The 14,645-nt window shown below is 55.3% G+C and overlaps 1 protein-coding gene across 2 annotated transcripts in view; it reads right to left on the bottom strand.

Moving 5' to 3' along the window:
* Window positions 1–14,645, bottom strand: part of KLHL22 (kelch like family member 22) — a 26,573-nt gene extending 11,928 nt beyond the window's left edge. For both annotated transcript variants that reach the window (XM_060028535.1, XM_060028536.1), the window contains exons 1-4: window positions 14,585–14,645; window positions 11,617–11,882; window positions 6,387–6,552; window positions 2,897–3,615 (exon numbers count right to left, since the gene is read on the bottom strand). In XM_060028535.1, coding sequence (XP_059884518.1) covers window positions 2,897–3,615; window positions 6,387–6,552; window positions 11,617–11,843 — 1,112 coding nt within the window. In that variant the 5' untranslated portion in view covers window positions 11,844–11,882; window positions 14,585–14,645. The remainder of the gene's footprint in view (window positions 1–2,896; window positions 3,616–6,386; window positions 6,553–11,616; window positions 11,883–14,584) is intronic.

The raw sequence follows: 14,645 nt of genomic DNA, 5'->3' as shown, positions 1-14,645 counted from the left end.
ATATTTGGCCATCAGTTTTACTGTCCCGACGTTCACTCAGCTCCACACCCATGGGGTTATGCTGCCTGCCTAGAAAAGCTACCATGAGGGATCACGAGGGTCAAGTCATGTGACAAGGGTTCCTTAAAGGACCGTGGTCCATGTCTGTCTTCCCAGACCTGGTGGCGCACCTGGCTCAGGGCAGATCACACACTGTCCGCTCAGGGAAGGGAAGGAGGGGCGAGGTCACCAGTGGTGGAATCACTCAACAAACATCACTGCCCCCAACGTGGACCAGCCATGGCTCTTGGCGCTGGCACCCAGGGCCCCCCTTTCCACTGTAGGTTGGGAAACAGGCCAAAGGGAGCAGAGTAGCCAAGTCTCCACATAAGGACAGGTGCCGGGGAGGAGAAGTGACAGAAGGAGACAGCAGGGCCAGGAGGGCGCCTGAGAATGAGTGACCGGGCCCTGCCAGGTGGAGGTCCAGCTGGGACAGGCAGCCCAGGGCAGGAAGGCGCCTACCACAGCCTTCCTGTGCACAAGGCTTGTTCACATTTCACATGCGTCTCTTCTGCCCCATTTTCACCAGGGAGACGAGTCCCTCCAGATGCTTCCTCTGGCCTCCTGCCCTCACAGCACCCTGGGCTGGGTTCATCTGGATTTGCGGTGTCAGTTAAGGAAACACACACACAAACACATACATACAGACACCACATCAATAATTCAGACATAACCACAGTTTTGCTGATTTCTTATCTCTCCACCATGTTCTGTATCCCACATTTTCCTCTTTATTGGTTTAATTTTCCACTTTGTCAGAATAAGTCCTCAAGTAATATTTTTTTCCTAATAGAAATAAACTAAACCATTGCATATAAGGATTCAAATCCTTCAGTCACTTTAATGCTGACTCTGGACCATCCTACTGCAAACTCACAGGCGAAACCTAGGGTTGGCATGAGAATGTTCTGAGGCCTTATTAAACTTAGTGATTGCTCTCACGTGTTTCCATGACTTAAGCCTTCCCATGATTATTGATGAAGTCCATTACAGTTAGGAACATTTTTTGAAACATACTCTAAAATATTAATAGTCATGAAAATGCCTAAGGACAAAAACAAGTTATTACTCTATGTAGGGTCGGGGCATGTAGCAACATGGACTGGCCACCACCGGGTAGGGGTGCAGAGCTGCAGCTGTGGGAAGGTGCCCTAGTCACGTGGGCAACACAGACGCAATCAAGGAAAGAAAAGAGAAGTGTCATAGCTCGGAGGCAACGTGCTCCGAGAGAGCTACCTTTTCACACGCTACAACCTGTTAAGTCCCTAACTCCTCAAAACGCAAATGCTAATTTACTGCAAAATCTTGTTTTCTTATATTCTGACAGCCTGTAGATTCTAAGGGCGGTGAACTGAGAGGAAAGGGCAGAGAACCAGACTCTTAACTCAAATTAAGATCCACCTAGCAGTGTGAAGAGTCCACCAGGAGATGAATGAAACTTTCACTCCATAGAGATGAGACCCCGGGTCTCCCCACAGCTCACCAGCCGCTCCGCACCGCAGCCTGCCCGGCAGGTCTCCCTGACCCCGCCTCCAACAGTGACCCAACCTCCGAGTGGAGTCTGAGGCTGTGGTTGTCAATCACGGAGGCTGACACCAGCACCTTCCAGAGTTCTGGTGGGTCTCACAGCACATGTTCACAAAAGGGAAACAGACCGGGTTTGAGAGACAGAGGTCAGCAGCTCATGACAGGACTCTAGAGTGTCTGCTTTGAAGATCTGGCCTTGGCCCTCCAGCTGGAAGTGGCAGCCCTTCGAGGCCTGGCAGGAGGGAGGCCTGAACATGGGACTGCCACCACCCCCACGCCCCCCGAGTACGCGTCAGGTCAGGGAGACGATGAAGGCATGGTTTCCTCCCTTCTGAACTGGGCCCCCTCCCGTTTGACCACAAAGAGCTGCCAAGCTCTGGGTCTCACCAGTGTGACAAAAGTGATCACTTCCTGGGGTGGGGAGAGCAGAGGAGGTCGACGGATGGGGGTCTCCTCCTGGCTTGGGGTCCCCAGGCTCCCATCCAAGGGGCACGGCCAGGCCTGACCCCACCCCCAAGACGGAGCAGGAACAGGAACGCAGTTGGCTTCAGCTCACCGCTGCCACAGCTGGCAACCCCTCTCTCTCTGCAGTGCCATCTTTCAGCTTGTGGGGGGCAGAAACTTCCCCCAGGCACCAGACCTTAAGATCAAACCAAAGTACAGGGGAGGGGGCCCTAGAAACCTCCTGGAAGTGGAGGCCGTGGAGATTTGCCCCACTTTCCTTGCTCTGACCAATGAAATGGATTTATGGGATCCCAGCCTCGCAGACTGAAAGAAACCATGGCCTCCCGAGGCCTTACACCCAGCACATGGCTGATGACAGGGCCTAGGGGCTGGGGGGTGGGGGGAATTTGTTCTGAGGTTCAGCACTGCCTGTGGGCCTTCCCTGCCCCCCAGGCTGAGGACTGTGCACTCAGGGGAGCAGGGCGACAGGAAGCCACCCTCCACCAGGAGCCTGTGCGGTTACGAGAGCAGAGCTAAGTGGATAGGTGAGGGGAAGCTGGGACCAGGGGTGTGAGAGCAGAGAGAGGCAAGGTGGCCATGCTCCCAGGCCTGGTCCCCTCCTTCCTGCCACAACACCCCATCCCAGCCCCTCACCCACAAGATGGTGGGGTGTGCTGAGGGGCGAGGGGGTTTCTGAGGAGGGGGGACAAGAGCGGGAGGAGGGATCACGGGCCCCCTTCCTCATCTCACTGCCGTCCATGTTCTTCCCATCAACCTGCGCCCACAGAACGGGCGCAGACCTGTTCAAGAGGATGACTGCGTTGGCCAGTGGCACGTGCCTGGCAGAAGCCACCCTCTGGGCAGCCGCCCGGCCGAGGGCCCCTACCTCCAGCAGCGGGACTCAGCACGGAAGCCCTGGACATTGTTGTCCCCTCCAATCAGGTACACGAAGTTGTTGAGCACGGCGATGCCCTGGTTGGACATGCGGGGCGCCAGGGAGGCGGTGAAGTGCTTCCACTCCCCCAGCAGCGGGTTCAGGTACTTGGCCTGGTCGCTGAGGACAGTGGACGGCGTGGAGTGGATGCCCCCGAAGCCCACGACGCACTGGAAGTCCGAGCGCAGCTCGGTTTGTGGGCCCTGCAGGCTGGGCTGCAGGCTCTCGTTCCGGTGGTACATGAGGGCTTCAGCCACTGTGTCCCTCAGGGGGCTGGGGTCCAGCTTGTCGTGCAGCCGCTGCAGGACCTCGGCTTCCATGAGGGGGAAGCGCACGGTCTCCAGGAGCTTGGGTGGCTCATGCAGCGGGAGCCGGTCAGCCTGCACCTGCTCTGGAGGGTAGTGGTAGAGCAGGGCACCCTCATACACCTCCGTCTCGCAGGACACCTCCAGGCGGTTGCTGCTCAGGAGGGCATAGACCTTCTCCAGGGGCAGCTGGCGGTACTTGTCAGTCCGCGAGAAGGCCACGAAATTCTTGAGGATGTAGGCGTCCAGCTGCTCGGTCAGGTGGCTCAGGTCAAAGAGCTCGGCCAGCCGGTAGACGTCAAGGATGTTGTCCTCATCCACCCAGGGCGTGAGGAAGTCACAGCAGAAGTGGATGATCTCGGGGATCTGTGAACAGAACACATACATTCAAGCCCAGGCAAAGCGTCTGGGTGCGGGACCTAGCGTGGAGGTGCGGGTGGGGCTCACAGGCTCCGCCGGCCCCACTCCCCGCCACACTGGACACGCCCGGGGCTCACAGCATTTCGGGGCTTAAGTCTGGGCTTGGAGGTGGTCTCTGAGCCTCAGCCTCCTCGTCTGTAAAACAGGGATGACGTGGCGAGGAACCACCTGACACACGCCAGCTCCCTTTGGATCAAAAGCACGGGATCTCCAGAGAAGTGCAGGCAGCAGGACAGCCACCACACTGTGGGGCAAGGACACCCTGCGATTAGGTAACCAAAGGACCCAGGAGGCAAGGCAAGGGCCCGGAAAGGCTGCTCAGGGGCTGCTAAGTTCTGCAGGAAAACTGGATCTCAGAATTTCTCAAAATGGGAATACCTCTCATATCCAGCACCATCAACAAATTCATTACATGAAAACTAATTCTGCTGGAATTTGAAGCTTATTAATAAATGTTTAAAGTCTTTTTATTTTTTCTGGTTCTAGACATTTGGTGCTTGCCAGGTGACATGCTGAAGGCTGAATGGAAACCTGCAAAGTGCCAGGCGTGTGTCTCCCCCACCAGGAACGTCCCCATCGTGCTGCTTCCTTAGGTCCTGAGGGTCTTCACTCGACCATCCATTTCCTCCCGAGCAGGTGCTTCTGCCTGGCCTCTTCTGCCTAAAATATTACTTCTGACCTCTCAGAGGCCAGGAGCTGAGCACCAGGTTCTGGGTGGAAGGTGAGGGCTGACAGCCCTGAGTGGGCCTGAGGAGCAGCTCCTGAGAACCAGGGACTGTCTTGCCCTCCCTGGCAAGGTCAAGGTCCCTCATCCTTGTCTCAGTGCAGGGACCTCTGGCAGGGAATCTCACCAAGGAATCGCCCGGCCTGCCCCATGCAGGAGGCCCACGAGAGGCCCAGAGAAGGGAACTCATTTGCTCGGGGTGACCCAGTGGATACAGTCTCACCGACACTCAGATCCACGTCCCTGGGGATACCACGAAGGGCACAGCACGTGGGAGACAGGCCACCAACAGCCACTGGCTACATGAACAAACATGACCTGGTGGGCCTGTGGACTCGGAACTGTTACACCAAGTAAAACTTGCTTTAAAAACAACATTGCGGGGCTTCCCTGGTGGCTCTATGGTTAAGAATCCGCCTGCTGCAGATTCCCTGGTGGCACAGTGGTTGAGAGTCCGCCTGCTGATGCAGGGGACACATTTTCGTGCCCCAGTCCGGGAAGATCCCATGTGCCGCGGAGCGGCTGGGCCCGTGAGCCATGGCCGCTAAGCCTGTGCGTCCGGAGCCTGTGCTCTGCAACGCGAGAGGCCACAACAGTGAGAGGCCTGTGTACCGCCAAAAAAGAAGAAAAAAAAGAATCCACCTGCCAATGCAGCGGACATGGGTTCAAGCCCTGGATGCCGTGGAGCAACTAAGTCCATGAGCCACAACTACTGAGCCTGCGCTCTAGAGCCCAGGAGCCACAACTATTGAGCCCACGGGCCACAACTACTGAAGCTCGTGTGCCTAGAGCCCGTGCTCCGCAACAAGGGAAGCCACCGCAGTGAGAAGCCTGCACACTGCAACAAAGAGTAGCCTCCACTCGCCACAACTAGAGAAAGCCCGCGCGCAGCAAGGAAGACCTAATGCAGCCAAAAATAAATAAATTTATAACAAACAAACAAACTGGGCTTCCCTGGTGGCGCAGTGGTTGAGAGTCCGCCTGCCGATTCAGGGGACACGGGTTCGTGGCCCGGTCCGGGAAGATCCCACATGCCACGGAGCGGTTGGGCCCATGAGCCATGGCTGCTGAGCCTGCGCGTCTGGAGCCTGTGCTCCGCAACGGGAGAGGCCACAACAGTAAGAGGCCCGCGTACCACAAAACAAAAACAAAAACAAACAACAACACTGCATAGAAGCCCAGTATGTTAAAAATAAAACAAAACCAAGCTGGGCTGCCCCAAGCACCAGCCATGGCTCTGCCTTGAGGTCTGAGGGGAGGCAGCAGGTCTCTGAGCCAGCGACGGATGCAGCAGAAGGCAGAGCCCAGCTGGGAGGAAGAAACGGAGAGGAGGCCGGGACAGAGGCGAGGGCAAGGAAACAGAGAACACGGTCACGTTCACAAGGATGACTCGTCCAGACATGGACCCAGAGGACGAAGGTGGACATAGAGGAGAGCCTGGCGCTAGCAGAGTGGCTGTGGGATACACGGTGCAGGGAGCAAGGCAGTGTGCGGTGTGCTGGGGAGGGGGGGTGACGCCGACAGCGAGCACAGGGGGAGAGGTTCTGGGGGCGGCTGGCTACTGGAGGTGTGGTCCCCAGAGCAGCAATGAGGGGACAGGACATGGGGACAGAGGAGCTCTCTGAGTAAAAGAAGGAACTTCTGCATGAAGGCCGCCCTGGCTCAGCTCCACCTGCCCACCCGCCACTGAGAGTAAAGGCACAGGGCTATTAGGGCCCCGCCATGTGGGGAGCCTCCAGACCCCCCCAAACAGGCTGCTTTTCCTACTGCCCCAGACGTGCTCTGACCTTATAAAAGGTCAGGATAAGGAACTCGGCATAAGACTTCGTTCCAGTTTCAGGACACGAGGGAAAAGCTGTCTTCTGAGCCAAACGAGGAGCCTGCCGACACTCTCGAGAGCAAAGGGCTCACCGCCCACCCTCACACCACTGCCTGGCGGGCACCCGGGACCCGTCTGGGCCTGGCTCTGCCTGCCTCAGACCAGGAGCCTCACCTGAAGCTGGCAGGCGGCGACCAGCGTCTCCTGGACGTTGCTCAGGCTGAGTTCCAGCTCGGACGTGTAAATGAAATGCAGGATTTGGCACATGGCATTGTAGGACACACCGTGGATCAGGACTTCTTCCTGCTCCATCTCCTTCAGCCCCCCAGCAAACATGCCTCTGCAAAGGGAAGAAAGGAGATGGCAGGGTTACACCCATTAGGACGCCAGGCCGCAGAGGAGGGGCACCCAGAAGCGCCCACAGCTCCTGACCAAGCTTGGCAGCTGTTCTGGAAATATCCATCTAATGTGCCCCAGCAGCTGCACGTGAGCCTCTGTGGGCAGGACCACGTCCAGCGTGCTTTCTGCTGCATCCACCCGTGCAATTCCTGGGCCACAGCCGCAGCCCAGGGCACGCGGTGAAAGGATAAATGAATGGGAAACAAATAGTAAACGTCCTCCGCTCAGCAGCTCCGTACCCAGCAGCCACTAAACACCAGGAACCGTGCACAGAGCCAATGCGACAACAGTGAAGTGAAGTGGCAGGATCCCTATGTGCATGGAGTTAATGCCAGAGGACAGACACGAAGACACAGGGCACTTCCGGTGGTGGAATCACTGTCAAGGACCACAACAGGGCATCTGACCGAGGAGTGCCCAGGGCGGGAGAAGAGTGGCTGGAGAGCGATGGCAGAAGAGCCCACGATGAGGAAGTGGAGGTGGCAGGCACCCAGGGCCCAGGGCCAGGAAGAGCTTGCAGGCAGGCAGGCAGGGCAAGGAAAAAGAGGCAGGAGGTGAGCCTGGGCCAGGTCCTGCTACCCCCGGGGCAGGGTAGGGTCTGGACCAAAACCAAGGCAAATGAGGTGCTCTCGGCGAGTCATACACAGGCCTGAGCAGAGGAACTTCAGATCTTGGGCTCCTTGGCCACAGTGGAGAGGCTGGAGCAGAGGCAGGGAGGCTCCTGCAGGGCTGGGGAGGCCACACAGCTGGGGAGCTGGAGTAGAGACCACCCTGGGGCCGAGAGGAGAGAACAAGCGATGGAGGGAACCCAGGAGAGCACAGGAGGAACCCAGGCTGGGCAGGAAGACACCTGGCGGGACCAGAGTAAGAGAGGGCAGTGGGAGTTCCATTGTGGCTCCAACACTGTGGGTGCCCCAGGGCATCTCAGCAGGGGTGTCAGTTAGGTGTTTGGAGGGAGGAGGCTGGCAGTCAGGGGAGGAATCTGGGCTGAAATATGACAGCAACACGGAGGTGACAGAGTGGCTATTGTCACATTTTATATCACACACACACACACACACTCACACATACTCTCCCTCCCCCTCCCTCTCTCTCTCAAGACCTAAATTACACGAAAGGGTGCTCTGGTCACCAGCCCCCCTCCAAGGGTGGCACTATCCCCAGAGGCAGTGGCCGCGCCTTAATCCCCACCTGGTTTCGACTTCACAGGACACCTTGGAAACAGCCCCGATCATCCGTACACACAGCGCTGCCCCTCTCTGTAAAGGTGATCACAACTGATTTAACCGTTCCTGCCGGGGTCCACCTGGGTTACTTCTAATCTCCTGTTATTTCTCCCAGTGGATGGTTTTGCGCCCACGAGCTGTTGCTCATGTGAACGCCAGGATTAATTTCAGGAAAGCAACTGCTGGGTCAAAGAGTTTCATACACACGCACTTGGATGGCACTGCCCACGGCCTGTCAGGTAGCGCCACCAGTGTGCGGGGAGCCTGTCCCCCACACCCCCAGAACCAGAGGAAGATGCTGCTCCAACTGCCAGGAGGCAAGGGAGAAATCTTGTAAACAATGGGACAGAGGCTCTCTTCACAGGTTTAACAGCTGTTTTTATATTCTTTTCCAAACAGTCCAGATGCTTTACCCATTTTCTGTTAGACTCTGTCTTATCAATTTAAAGAAACTGGAACCTCTGTGCATCGGTGATGGGCATGTAAATTAGCGCAGCTGCTGTGGAACAGTATGGGGTTCCTCAAAAAATGAAAAACAGAATTACAGAATGTGATCCAGGGAATTCTCTGGTGGCGCAGTGGTTAAGAATCCGCCTGCCAATGCAGGGAACACGGGTTTGAGCCCTGGTCTGGGAAGATCCCACATGCCACGGAACAACTAAGCCCATGAGCCACAACTACTGAGTCTGCGCTCTAAAGCCCGCGTGCCACAACTACTGGAGCCCGCGCGTCTAGAGCCCATGCTCTGCAGCAAGGGAAGCCACAGCAATGAGAAGCCCGCACACCGCCACAAAGAGGAGCCCTCACTCACCGCAACTAGAGAAAGCCTGCAAGCAGCAACAACGACCCAGTGCAGCCAAAAACAAACAAATAAATAAATAAATATTTTTTAAAAAAGAACATTACTGATCTGTACACTTAAAAATGGTTAAGATGGTAAATTCTACAGGGTATTTTTTTTTTTTTTAAAGGATGTTCACCAAGTCCCCAGCAGACGGGCACAGATAGCACAGACCACAAAGAGAGCCCGGGCCACCTCTACTGCCAGGATGTCATAACCAGATGTCACAAGGTGCCAGTGAGCTGCCTCGGATATGAGGTGGGGAGAACATTTCCTGTGCCAGCTTGTACCAGCCCCCAACCCCTCTTCCAAACCTTTGAGGTCAAGTGTGTTTCAGAATTCAGAACGTTTCACCTGGAGAAACCCTTATCTGTGCCACATATGATGTCACGCTACCCCCCATAGGGTCTAAATCAAATCCAAACACCTCAATATTTCCAAACCAAAATGTACAAAGACCCATGCTAAGTAGGACACATATAAAAGTACCCTCATATCAGTTCAGGGTGGGTTTCGTGGTTTAATGAATTTCTGCCAAACTTAGACTTTTAAAAAGCTGGCAATGTAGGAGAATCCAACTTCTGCCTCCCCCCTCAAAGATCAACGACTGGACAGATTGGACAGCTATCCACAAACAAAAGAGCTCTGGGAGGGACTTCCCTGGTGGTCCAGTGGGTGAGACTCCACGCTCCCAATGCAGGGAGCCCGGGTTCGAGCCCTGGTTAGGGAACTAGATCCCACGTGTGTCAACTAAGATCCCGCCTGCCACAACTAAGATCCAGCACAGCATGCATGCATGCATGCATGCATGCGTAAATAAATAAATAAATAAATATTTTAACAAAACAAAACAAAAACAGAAAAACCAGCTCCGGGAGACTTCCAGAGGACACCTGACAAGTTTTAGCAACATATTAGAAAACAAAACAACTTTGAGTATCAGAGCTTTGAGGTTTGAGTATTATGAACTAGGATTTGCAAGGGAAAATAGTGTGGTTGATAAGGAACGTTTATAAATGGTTACCACGGGGGTGAGGTGGGAGGGCAGGGATAAAGTGGTGCTTTCCACGATTTCCAATTCCAGCAGCATTTCAGCTGTGGCAGTGGATGCTGGATGTGACCACATGCCTGCTGACCTGTCTGTGGATGGCCACACGCCAGGTCGCCTCAGGCTGATTAGGGCCTCGCACTGGAAGAGAGGTTTCCTAACACGGAACCAACTGTCCTTCCACGAACAAGGCCCAGCAGGCGGGAGTCTACTGCTCCACATGCCCAGGTCTCACTGAGCATTTCACACACTCTGATTCATAAGGAACTACAGCTTTCCATGTGTTGGCCGGACACCGCTCAGCACCTGGCAGACACCCCACAGGGCGTCCCCTACAGGGCCCAGCCATGGGCCCACTGCCCTCCAAAGCCCTTCCTTCCACCCCTGCCCACATCAGATATCTTCAGCAGCCTCACTGGGAAAAACCCTTTATCATTTCAACCTGAGTCAGTAACTGAAATGAATAATAAGGAAATAAACCCACTAAAGCTTGGGAATCATCACTGCATATGCACATACCAGAGATGAGTCTGGGTTCTCCCTGGTCCCAGTGGGAGGGGGTGTCATCCTGCACAGTGACCGGGCCTGAGAGGGGAACACCTCCCAGGACAGACCCGCTGGAAGTGGCTGCCAAAGGGCCAGGAATCGCTCCTGGAGGATGTGGGGAGACACAGAGTGTTTCCACCAAGAAGGGAGAGGTTGCACCAGTAACTGTCCTTTAGGAAGAGGACCATGACTGTGACAGTGACAGGATGGCCTGCGTGGGGAGAGAAGCTCCACCTGAAGGGCTTCGACAGTGTGTCCAGGAGGCCCTAAGCCAGGAGGACTCCAGTGCTTGAACTTCTGGGCCCTAAGGCCTCCCACAACTCTGCCCTGCCCACTGCCCTGTCTTCTCAAAGCTTGTAAAAGCTGAATCCTGATGAACTGAAGGGACACTGTTGTCCCTGGACATGTTTGCTCTAAGGCACCACTAACCACTAGGTCACCCTCTCCATAAACTCCTTCTGGAGAACAGGAAGCACTTAACCATAAAGAAATATTTTGCTCATTAGTTCCTAAAGTTAAAAGATAAGAACTACAAATGAGCCTTGAAGACAAAAGAACCAAACAGAATGGGAGACAGAATAGAGGGTCTCAGGTCTCAAGTGGGATGGTGGCACCAGCTCTGCCCAATGTGCTCAGGGCTGGGCTGGCGTCACGTAGGAGGTCATGAGAAACTCAGGGGACAGAAAACCCACAGGGAGGGTGGGAGGCCGAGGCCCAAGGGATGAGGAGGTGAGAGCAAGAGGTGGATGGCCAGGTGAGGGTGCGAACGGAGTGACTCCACATCACGTAGCTGGTGTGGACGACATGCATACGGTACTGACCACCTGCCTCGGCCCCCACAGAGGTCCCTGGGCCCGTATGGGCTTCCTGACGGTTTTACAAGAACACTGGGTGGGGCTGAAAAGTGTAAGGCATAAAGCATCATAACGTCTTTTAAAAAAGGCGTGTGTTACAAAGGCAGTGAAAGCAAATGCGGCAAAATGGTAACAACTGGTGTCCAGGTGTTTGTGATACTATTCTTTTCAATGTTTCCATAGGTTTGAAATTTTTTAAAATGAGATGATGGGTAGCCAGAGTAAAGTAGAAGGAAAATCTGTTTCACACCAAGATACTGTACTTATAGTAGAAAATTCATTCTAGAAAATACAATATTATAAGTAAAGCCAAGCATACCGCCTTTAAAAGAAAAAAAAAGGGAGCACATGCCCCAGAGATGGGGCAGCTGAGAGAAAAACAGACCCCGAGCCCCCTACGCCTGCACAGCGAGAAGCGGGAGAAGCCCAGGGTGCCAAGGCGTCCACCTGGTGCAGCCAGCATCCCTGCTACCTTACTATGCAGACTCACCTGAAGTAATCGCAGGACGCAGCCAGCAGGATGCGATGGGCCTCGATGTGCCTCCCTTCTACCACCAGGACCACGTCAAAGAGGATGCCGCTGTTCCGCAGAGCCAGCAGCCCCCGGAGCAGCGCCTGAGAGTGCTGTGCGCTCCGGTAGGTGTTGCTGACACAGTGCGGGTGGGAGGGCTGTGCCGGCAACTTGCAGAGCTGGGCGAACTCCTGCTCCTCCGCCATCCTGACCACCGCTCCCAACCTCAGCACCGCGGCTGTCAGCTGCCAAGACACAGGGGCGAGGAATGAGCCTGGGAGGCAGCGCAGCCTGTGCAGGGCTGGCCAGCTTTTCGGGTCCCTCCCTCCTGCTCACCTGTGCTTTCCCCGTGGTCTCAAACCTCTAATTCCCTCTCCCCTCCCACTGCTGTCCAAACTTGGTGCCTTCTTTCTCCTGACCTGTGTCTCTTCATTGCCAAGATTCTCCTTTCCATTTATCTGCTTCAGCATCACCATGAAACAAAAGGGTTCTAGAGACAGACCAACCCAGGCAGGAAACCCTGCCCCACGGTGGACTCAGTGTGGTGAACCTGAGTGTCAAGCCCCTCAGCTGAGAAAAGGGGACTACAAGCACCCAGCCCCTCGGGGCATTCTCAAATTTCCTAAAGGATGAAAACAAAGCACGAGCACAGACGAGGTTCTCAAGGGCTCTTCCTCTCTTCTATTGGGAAAGAACACTGGTCGTCGTCGTCGTCGTCGTCGTCGTCCCCCCCCCCCCCCCCCCCCCCCCCCCCCCCCCCGGCAACAGGAATGGATGAATAAAAAAGACAACAGGCCTAGGTGGTGGTACAGGGGAGGGTTCCAGGCCCTACCTTCTTTTACCGAGATTTTGAGTCAAGCACTGTAACTTCAAGTAAATTTGGTACATTCAAGATTGTCTGCATTGTCTTTTAAATTCAAGCTTAACTTCTAATAATTGAGTCAATATGTTCAAAAAAATGCAAACTGATTTGAACAGGAGCCTCAGAAACCCCATGAGTAAAACCAGCTACTGCAAACACATTTTGACCAAGCACTCCAAGCCAACCACAAGTGACTGGGGGCAGCCAGTCCTACACCGACCTGTGGGGTTGAGCTGTGAACTCTCCAGGCCACAGCACTGCCAGCCAGCGGACCACTTGCCACATCTCCCTTCCCCACCTCACGTTCCTCCACTATCCCCTCCCCAAATGTGCTGCTTTTTCAATCCCCTACTGGACCCTTGAAAGAAAAAAGGAAAAATAGACTCTACTATAAAACAGAAAGGTATACTGTATTATGAAACTTAAATTTCCCTCCCACTTATGCCCCCTAACCAGATCCTCTCCCAGAGGAAGCTATTCAACTTTCCTGTCACCCCTCCAGGTAGCACCTATGCATTTGCAGGCAGAGCTGTAGAACAAAATTTCCCCCTTTTTATTAGCTTTTACACATGATAACCTCGTGTCCCACCCACAGTCCATTGTATGTATAACCGTATTTTATTTAACCAATACTTTTCAGAGAGACATTTGGGTTTCCTTCAATTGTTTGCTGTTGCCAACAGTTTTGCACTGAAAGTCACTGAGATCTGCCATATATATAGCAGTTAAATGAGGAACATTTACTAGATATAGAACTGCTAGATCATTTTAATTTCAATGTGCAGTTGACATTTCAATAGATATTGCCAAATTGCCTTCCGTAGAGGTTGTACCAATTTATTCTCCACCAGCAAAGTATGAGAACCGGATTGCAACCACTGTCTAGCACACCAATAGCGTTGTTTTTTTTTTTTTATCTTTGCTGACTTAGATGAAAAACACCATTTCACAGTGTAACTTCGTTTTGCTAATTCATAAAATTTCAAAGAATAAAATATTAAGTGGAATGCTGCACATCTTTTGCGATTCCCTTCCCATGCCTGTTTTTCTGAAATAAAATATGTTCTTGCGGGCTCACTCTCTGGCACCCTCGACCTCCTATTCATTTTACCCAGGTTCCTCTATGATGAAGCCCTTCCCTAGATTAACTACCCTCGGCCCCATAACGTCCCCGATTCTAGTCACGGCAAGCAAGGCCCTGCGTTCAGTGCTTTTCAGTTCAGAGCTTTGGAGGGAGCAGGAAGGAGGTTTTATGTCCCAAGTAGATACAAACTGAAGGACGTAAAATGAATTTTCATGAATTCATGGATGACAGAGTCGGAAGCATCTCTGAACAATGTTCAACTCAACACAATTTACTGAGTAGGCACCCTCAGTCCTCTGCAGGGCCCCAGCGTCTGCCCTCCACGAAGCCCAGTCCCTGGCAGCACGAAGCAAGGTCTGCAACAAAGGGAAAGGGGGTCCCACTTCCCAGGGGACGGCCCGCGTCGGGTGCGGATGGGATGCGTTCTGGACCATCGCGGCGCGGGGGCCGGAGCGGGGTAGGGACGCGCCCGGGCGGAAAGCGCTGGGCTCGGAGCCGGGGTGGGAGTGGGCAGACCAGCGGCCGGCGCTCCGGGCCGAGGCGTCGCACTGACAGCGCGGCCGCCGGGGCTGTCGGGGGCCGTCCAGGTCCATCCGTGCAGCAAGCGGGAGCCGAACCTGGGCCGGCTGAGGGGCCGAGGCTGGCATGCCGGGGTCCAAGGTCGCGCCAGGGGGACTACGCCCGACCGGCCGCCTGTTGCAGGGCCGCCGGCGCAGCGCAGGGGCCGCGGCTCCGAAGGACGCGCGCGGACCCGCGGGGGCGACAGGCCCACCCGAGGCCCGGACGCCGGCGTCCCCGCGGCCCCTCAGCTCCGAACCCGCCGCGCCCGGGGGTCCCGCCCGCCGCCCCCGCCACGTCAGGCCGCCGCCCCCACCCCGGCCCCGTCCGCGCCCGGCCCGCGCCCCCGCCCGCGTCCTCACGCGCTCGCGCCCCGCGCGCCCGGCCCGAGCCCGGCCCCGGCCCCGCGCCGAGAACCCCGCCGGCCCGCGCTTGCAGCTCACCTGGCGCCGCCGCACGCTGAGGCCGCACTCGTGGAGGCGGGGCGGGGCGCGCGAGGCGGGG

This window comes from Delphinus delphis, chromosome 13 (assembly GCF_949987515.2).
Source record: "Delphinus delphis chromosome 13, mDelDel1.2, whole genome shotgun sequence".
Classification (NCBI taxonomy): Eukaryota; Metazoa; Chordata; class Mammalia; order Artiodactyla; family Delphinidae; genus Delphinus; species Delphinus delphis.
Note: the sequence above shows the minus strand (reverse complement) of the source record. Positions and strands in the feature narration are given on the sequence as shown.